General features: G+C 34.3%; 2 protein-coding genes across 2 annotated transcripts; one reads left to right on the top strand and one right to left on the bottom strand.

Moving 5' to 3' along the window:
- Positions 1-2,735: 2,735 nt before the first annotated feature.
- On the bottom strand, positions 2,736-3,527 carry BDCG_07932 (uncharacterized protein; the record flags this gene model as incomplete). The annotated part of the gene is made up of 3 exons (XM_045423715.1): positions 2,736-2,902; positions 3,059-3,206; positions 3,294-3,527. The coding sequence occupies 3 exons, from the start codon at positions 3,525-3,527 to the stop codon at positions 2,736-2,738; spliced, it is 549 nt and encodes a 182-aa protein (XP_045272580.1).
- A 468-nt stretch (positions 3,528-3,995) lies between these two features.
- BDCG_07931 (uncharacterized protein) lies at positions 3,996-4,797 on the top strand (the record flags this gene model as incomplete). Its single annotated transcript, XM_045423714.1, has 2 exons — positions 3,996-4,181; positions 4,243-4,797. The coding sequence occupies 2 exons, from the start codon at positions 3,996-3,998 to the stop codon at positions 4,795-4,797; spliced, it is 741 nt and encodes a 246-aa protein (XP_045272579.1).
- Between the last annotated feature and the right edge of the window lie 3,137 nt (positions 4,798-7,934).

Here is a 7,934-nt window from a genome sequence, read left to right as displayed (position 1 = left end):
GTATAGAGATTTTCAACACAATCTATTTCTATTCAATATATTTAATTTTTCATGAGTTTTATATATAAATTAATTAATATATACTTTAATATATATAATTAGAATATACTTGTCTTGATATTCACTGAAGAAAGTTACAATATTCTCTATCTTTTAATTTGTATAGTCATGACTGTGAAGAATTCACTGATTTTACTGCACTGAGAAATCTTTCTATAAATCTTGAATTCTGTAGATATATTTCTGACAGTATATTAAATACATGTTTCTAGTTAATAGAAATGATTTTATATTTAAAATAGCTGTAATTTATTCAGTGATAGTCTGCACAGAGAGTATTTATTCTGAAAATAAAATATAGATGAAATCAATCAGATATACTAATTATATGAGTGAAATAAAAGTATTCATATTTACTATATAGTAATCTACAAAGGTGAATCAATAATATATATAGAGAGAATAATTTATTATCTTCTTTTTATTTCTTTCTTTCTTTCTTCTTCTCATAATTATATCATACTATGAAGATTATTTTCAGCTCACTCTGCTCTCTCTCATCTTCAGTAAGATTAGTATTCTATCAGTTATAATAGAAAACTTTTAATAAGAAAAGTTCTAATTTCAAAGATATCTTATTCACAGTATATCAAGAACATCAGTAATTCACTTATTATATTAATATTAGTAATATCAGCAACAATAGCAGCAGTAACAGTAAAAATAACTGATAACACAGTTAAGTGTATCTGTATCACTGCTGTAAAAGCTTAGAAGAAAAAGATAAGTAGCTGTCTGAATACTCTGACAAAGCAGTCTGATAAATGAACAATATATAAGTACTGTATTAAGTATATTTTTTTCTGTTATTTAAATGCTGCTTGTAATAAGATGAAGAGAAGCTTAAAGTCTTATATAAATTATAATTATGAGAAAAAGAGATGTATAATTATTCTTAAAGAATTAAAAGAATAAGTTAATAATCTAATCTAAATTCATGACTTTTATCTTTCTATATCAGATAATTTTAAGAAAATAATAAAGAGAGCTATATTAAAATTGATAAAGAATCTTTTAAAATAGATTAAGAAAGTTAAAACTCATTAATAGAAAGTGAAAGCTTAATATATAAAAAGTATTACTATTACTTTGAAAGCTCTGAATATTATTATTAGTATCACTAAAAAAGCTAAAATTGAGATTAAGAAGATTAAGTTAAATATTGAAAGAATGAAATTAGAAATTGAAAAGAAAAAAGTTACTGCAGAAAAGAAGAAAATCATGATTAAAAAGATATAACTTAATATTAAAACTATGAAGCTTGAAGTGTATTATAAGCTTTTAAGAATGATAGTCAGTTATATTAAAGAATAAAAATTAGTGATAAAGAATCTTATAAATTTAATAAATAATATCAATACTGAAGCTAGCTATATTATTATTGAAATATATGAAATAATGAAGTATATTTAGAGACTTACAGATTATCTTGATAAGAATTCAGTTACAGTTAGTAATAGTAGTAGTATTGATAAGAAATTTAATAATAATAATAATTCTCTTCTCACTCTCTTCATTAATATCTCTACTGCTGCTATTAATTCTCTTTCTTCTTTCTTCTCTGATATTCTGACTTCAGTTGATTCTCTGACTATAAGTAGTACTGAAACTCTTGACATTCTCAGTGAAAAAGTAAGTTAGAATCAGTGAAATGATTTTCAGATTTATACAGAAGTTGATAATAATATAGATAAATAAATACACAGCTTTTAATCTCTCTAAAATTCTCTTTTTTAAATAGTGAATAATTATTGATACTTACTCTTCATAAACTTTAATATTAATTTACAAGTTCTCTGAAATAAATGTTAATATGAATATGACAGAAAATGATGACAATGATATAGAGATAATTTGAAGAATTCAGAAGAAATTATAGAGAGATATAAATTATATCTCTATATCATATAATAGATTTCTAATAGAGAATAATTTCAGTGAATGAGATGTTTTTTAGAATTAGTAATTATATAGATAGAAATCAGCAATATTATTAATATAATGATGATTTTATTCTGTTCATAACTCATTTACAGTGATTTCACAGCTAATTCATCATTATATTAAGTTTTACAGTTCGGCGACGGTGTCAGTGACTGGCACGGCGGAACAACCATAACCCGGTTGTATAATAAGCCTACGTTTTTCCGGTAAGGATGATATTTTACTGCGCCCGGAAAATTAGAAATTCCGGATGCTGAGTGGCAAATTCTACCAAGCTGTAAGAATCTCCCTATTTTACAAAGGCATTGTATTGTAGTAGTTGAAAAGAGACGACGCGAATAAGCTAGCTATATTAATCGTGTCGAGACCACACCACTGCAGGCATGAAACACGGAGAGCTACTTGCAGAAGCAGCCATATGTATTCATCCGCCAATGGTGCTACTGTGGCGGCTACAAAGAGCGGAGGTAAGTTTCTCTCAGAGCCCATACGCTGCGCTAGGCAAGGAATCATCGTTGGTGGAACTATCTAGACTAGCGCAATGATGTTACGCTGGTCATAATCTGTATTAGAAACTACTCAGCTATGAAACAGACTTGGCAAGGGCAGCTCTTCTGAAAGCAACAGACCTGTTAAGAACAGCGACATTAAACCTCAACATTGTACACAGCCCAAGCAAATTTCCACCATCCGACGCCAGCAATATTGACGCGCATACTATGACTAGCTTCTCAGATATTCCAGCTCCCGGGGCCATTATTCTGCGCAGCCAGCATGCCCAGATACCAAAGCACGAGCATGACCGTTAGCTGCTCGTTTCCGGGGCTTCCCCGTGCGTTCCACGGAATTGGTTGAGCAAGATCAAGATTGTCATCATCATCTCGGCGTCTTACAGGGACTAACTCCAGGTCCATAATAATGTAACCATACCGGGCATGATGTTGGTTCATATAAAAATTGAGCTGTGAGAGAGCCTGGCGAAATTCTCAACGGCCTGCTGGCAGCGGGCTATTTCGCAAATTGCTAGCCCATTTCCATGATGGCTTCACCTCACCAGGTGCGCGATTCCAACTCGTTGTAGCGGGCATTATCTCATCAAAGAATGCTGCATCGGGCTTGTAGCTGTCGAGGATCCTGGTGTCTTCACCTTCATTGTATGATACTCTCGTGAGCCCTTGGGGGCCTTGAGGTTGGTTTCCGAGCTGGTCAAATGTCGCCCGTAGAGCATGTCTGATTCAGTTTTTGAATTGTGTCACAATAAGGGCTCTGAGTTGATTCTCTGAACTGACAATCGGACCCGGCGATGTTATTGGCTCACTTGGAAGGGAGGTAGTGTCAAGCAGCTGGTGATAGCGGTTCGTAATATGCTGTAGAGTAAACTCTGGCCAGGCATTTAGAGAGTGAATATCTTCCCAGCTGTAGTCAGTATTTGTCGTATTTGGACCAGGATTGGGCGGGGCGTTGATCCGCACATGTGGAGGGCCATTCTGCAAGAAAGCAGCAAGAGTAACTGCGTTGGCCATCCGGGAAACGACAGTCAACTGAAGACGTTTCTCGAAACCCTAGATGAGAAGTGTATATCCTAAATGGAGTGATGGAGTATCAAGCTACGGTTTGCCCTCCGTTAACGAAGACGAAGACAGCGGGTGCACTTATATACAAGAAAGGCATCACACGGATCCAGATCAGGGGGGTTTGGCATTGTTCTCTGCGAAAGGCGGAATACGCCTAAGAGGTGATAATGGATGCAGCGAGTGCCAGTGTCTCCATCTATCCGTTGGGTTGGTTCGCTGTCATGCTCGAAAGTGTGAGTCATGCCTCTATAGCCAATGGCGGTGATAGGAGCCCATTCTCCGGTTGAAGCCACGGCAGGCAACAAAGCATGGATGGAGCAACGCAAGGCGCGAATGGTATCACAAGGATTCTGCCTAGATTCTGCATTCCTGTTGTGAATAGTCCGCCGTACAAACGGGTGGACAAGCACTCTTAAAATGGAGCTACGACCGTCAACAAAGAAGCAGCAGACCTTATACACCATTCATCTCACTCGTCCACACATAATGAAAATCAACAACGTTCGTCCGCGGCAAGTGGTTTTCCATCAGGAGCTGCACCGCAACGACTCCGCCGCGGTCTTCTTTGTATCAGTTCGGGGATTTGAATGCGTTATGAAAGTGGTGAGCACTATCTATCTTGATAGATGATATCAAATAGAGCTGACCGAGAGCCGGCAAATAGCACCATGACCCCGGACATGGGCGTATCCATGAACGTGAAGCCACTGCCTACCGACGACTCCAGGTGCATGGCGTGACTGAAAAGGGCTATGTGCCTCAATTCTATGGAAGCATGGAAAAGCTTGAACCCGAATTTTGGCAGCCAAATCTAAATATGTTTATAAATGACACAGAGCTCCCAAGTGCAATATTTATCGAATATATTCCCAACATGCGTCAATTGCATCTTGACACCTTTTCCAAAGATTGTATGGCTAAATTTGTCCAGGCCATCAAAGCTATTACTGCTGCACTGGTCATGCATAATGATCTGAAAGCTAGAAATTTCATGGTCACTCCTGGAGAAAGGGTGGTACTGCTGGATTTCAATCGGGCCAGGACATATGACAACAACACCATAACAGCTGAGCAGCAAGAATGGCTCCGGGAGGATGTGCAGATTGTGCAGGACCTTGGGCGTCTACTTGTAGGTCCCACTTACCTGGGAACTGTCACTATGGATATACCCGACTTACTTACGGATTCTAGGAGATGGATGTTGCTGAAGGCCGCTTGAATCATTCCTACCTCTACTTTTGCACCTAAATCCGAGACGGGTTGCTTCCGCACGAATGGAGGACGCACTCACACAGCAGGAGGATGTTTTTTTTTTCAGTTTTTTCTACACAGTTGTGATTCAAAGGTTGCTTAAGCCAGCGTACGATTACAGGCGTACGCCGGCTTCTTATATATTGTAATATCGTACGCTAAATTAATTAGCGGCCGCTATGGCCCCTTTACACTCATAAGCTAGTAGTTTGGAAGCGGCCGCGTTATTATCCGACAGTTGTATGTTCTTCCGAACCACATCCTCCCCCACCAGATTCAGTCACGCCCATGTGATCATGTTGTACACCCTAGCTTCATGCGGATTAGCTCATCACTAGTATTTCATGATTGTGTGATCTATTCCTGATTCAGCTAGTGTCCTGCATACACTCTTACAAAGAAACTTTCACTATATTACATCACTCTTTCACTAACTTTTCTCATTCTTCAATCATCTTCTTCATCATTATTATCATTGAATGCTATCATCATCTCATTTCAGATTACTGTTTCTTCTTCTATTCAACATCTTCTATCTGTTTATCTATTACATTGTACACATTTCTAGTGATGATCTCTTATTCTTATAACAAGTGTTCTTATAGTGCTTATATCAGACAGTTTGTTAACAGTAAGTGTAATACATTGTGAAATATGATCAGAACTTGTTTATCTTCTAATAATTATCAGAATGTACTATTATAAATAATATATCTTCTTCATCTTCTTATATACTCTTGACTGTTTTCTTCTCAGTGAGTTTCTGATTGTGTTTTCTAGCATGATTTTATATAAATGCAGATGCTGATATTTGTTTTTATTTATATAGAATCTTTATATATTGATAGATTTATATTTACTAATAATAGTGAACTCAATGTTGAATCATTAATTGAGAATCTGAAGAATGTGATAATAAAGAAATTATCTATATTATATATAACTGAGTCTTTTATATTCTCTTCTGTCTCTTCTACTACTATCTTTTAATCTTCTATATCTGTCTCTGTGTCTGATTCTCTCACTTCTACTATCTCTGTTTCTGTGATCTTCACTTCTGCTACTTCTGCTTTCTCTGATTTTATCATCTCTGCTTTTATTATCAGCTCTCTCTGTTTCAAGAAGATGTTGTATAGACTTAATAAATTATATTTATCAGCATGTATACTCTCACTCTTTCTGCTGACTTCTAGAATAATTTATTATATAAAGACTGTGTATAACATAACTATCTGAAGCTCAGTTGTAAATGCTGATTATTACATTTATTTTAAATATTTGTGATAAGAAAATTATTTATTTATATCAGAGAATCACTTCTCTCTTCAATAGTGTTAAGATTGTAAGTCTTTTTCTTTTCATCTTTTCTTTCTGATGCTGATTTTTCTGTTCTTAGAAGAAATTATTATGAGTTTTACTGTGTATAAAGTTATGATATTCACAGATATTAAGAAACTTTTCATAACTGTTAAATTCAATATTACAGATATATCTGCTCTGATAAATATCTTCAGAATAATCAATCTGTATCAGTCTATTCTTTGATGTTTATTATCTAACTTTGTAATGCAGGTGAAGAATATCTGTGTTTTCAGAAACAGAAACATGAATGTCATACTCTTTTATACTTATAAATATGAGACTTATACACCTTGTCTGAGATGTTATTGTGAGAATGAGCTGTTCATATACTGTATTCTGTTTTCTGCATTTCTCTGTGTCTCTCTCTCTCTTTCTGAGAAGCCTCATGTATGTTGTAATTGTACATACAACTCTAAGATCAGTGAGTGTTTATTCAGTAACTGTTCTCTCTGCTTTTGCAGTTTCATATACTAATAATAGTTCTTAGTTACTCTGGCATCAGAGGTCATTTTAATTGAAGATAATAACACTGCTGAGACTATCTTCTTCTGTCTCTAAGCTTCTTTCATCACTTTCTCTCTCTTCTCTATGAGAAAGATTGTATGCACATCAGATTATAAGCATTCAGTCTTAGATAGCTTCTGTTATTTATTCAGTTCTATGTCTCTCTCTTTTATTTCTGTTTCTTTCATCTTCACTCTCTCTGCTCTGACTTCTGATTCTGTGAGTTCTGCACTCTTTTTCAATTTCTCTATGCATACACATGCACATTTCTATATTGACATTTCAGTCAATCTTGTGATAAATTACATTAATATTATATACAGAGTGATAGAGAAATCAGAGACATGTACAGTGTTATTACAAGAGTAACTTACAGCTCTTAAATCTCTTACAGATCTTGAGTTTTGAGATTTTCTTTGTTTTTGACATTTTTTAAGTGACATGGCATTGGAAATAGATTAAACATGTAGTATATAAAAATGAATGAAGTGTGTATAATAACATTTGTCTTTTACAGTTAACTCTTACAGTTAATGATTAATTCATTATCTCTTTTCTTTTCTTATACTTTTTCTTTATCTGCTAGTCACTACTCTTACATGATCTCTATATAATACAGTGTTTAGTGACTAGGTTCAGCAGCTTTCATCTTTTATAATTCTGTCTTATGCATTATACTGTCTCTCTTCACTCACTCAGATTACTATAGTGAACAGCTCATTGAAACTAACCTTGTCTGATCTCTGAGTGTTCTCAGAGATTAAGATAACTTGATCTTATACATCTGTAAATGTTTCAGATAGTTCATTCTCTGTGATCTCTGTGATTGAACTGATGTAAACAGTTGAATTTAACTCTGAATTTCTTTTTCTTCTATAATCTGATTCATGTATAAGTCTACTGCTTTAAGACTGCTCTTTACTGTATTATATCTACTGTCTGTGATGTGTTATCATATAATTAGCTACAGTCTTATTACTTATTAAAGTGTGATATTCACCTGATTTCTTCATTACTTCTCATTCTTTTCTTATAATTGTGAAAAGATCAGAATAAGTGAGATTATCTGATTTATAAGTATCTATGATTTCTTTTATTTTATAAGACTTTTCAATTGTAAGCTTCTTCTTTTTCAATACTGATAATAGTGCTATGAATAATCATAATTTGTTTAGATCTTATATCTTTACTTCTATAAGTTATGAATTATTTATTAAGTTGTGTAAGACTCATCTCTCT

The sequence above is a fragment of the Blastomyces dermatitidis genome, assembly GCF_000003525.1.
Source record: "Blastomyces dermatitidis ER-3 genomic scaffold supercont1.10, whole genome shotgun sequence".
Lineage (NCBI taxonomy): Eukaryota > Fungi > Ascomycota > Eurotiomycetes > Onygenales > Ajellomycetaceae > Blastomyces > Blastomyces dermatitidis.
Note: the sequence above shows the minus strand (reverse complement) of the source record. Positions and strands in the feature narration are given on the sequence as shown.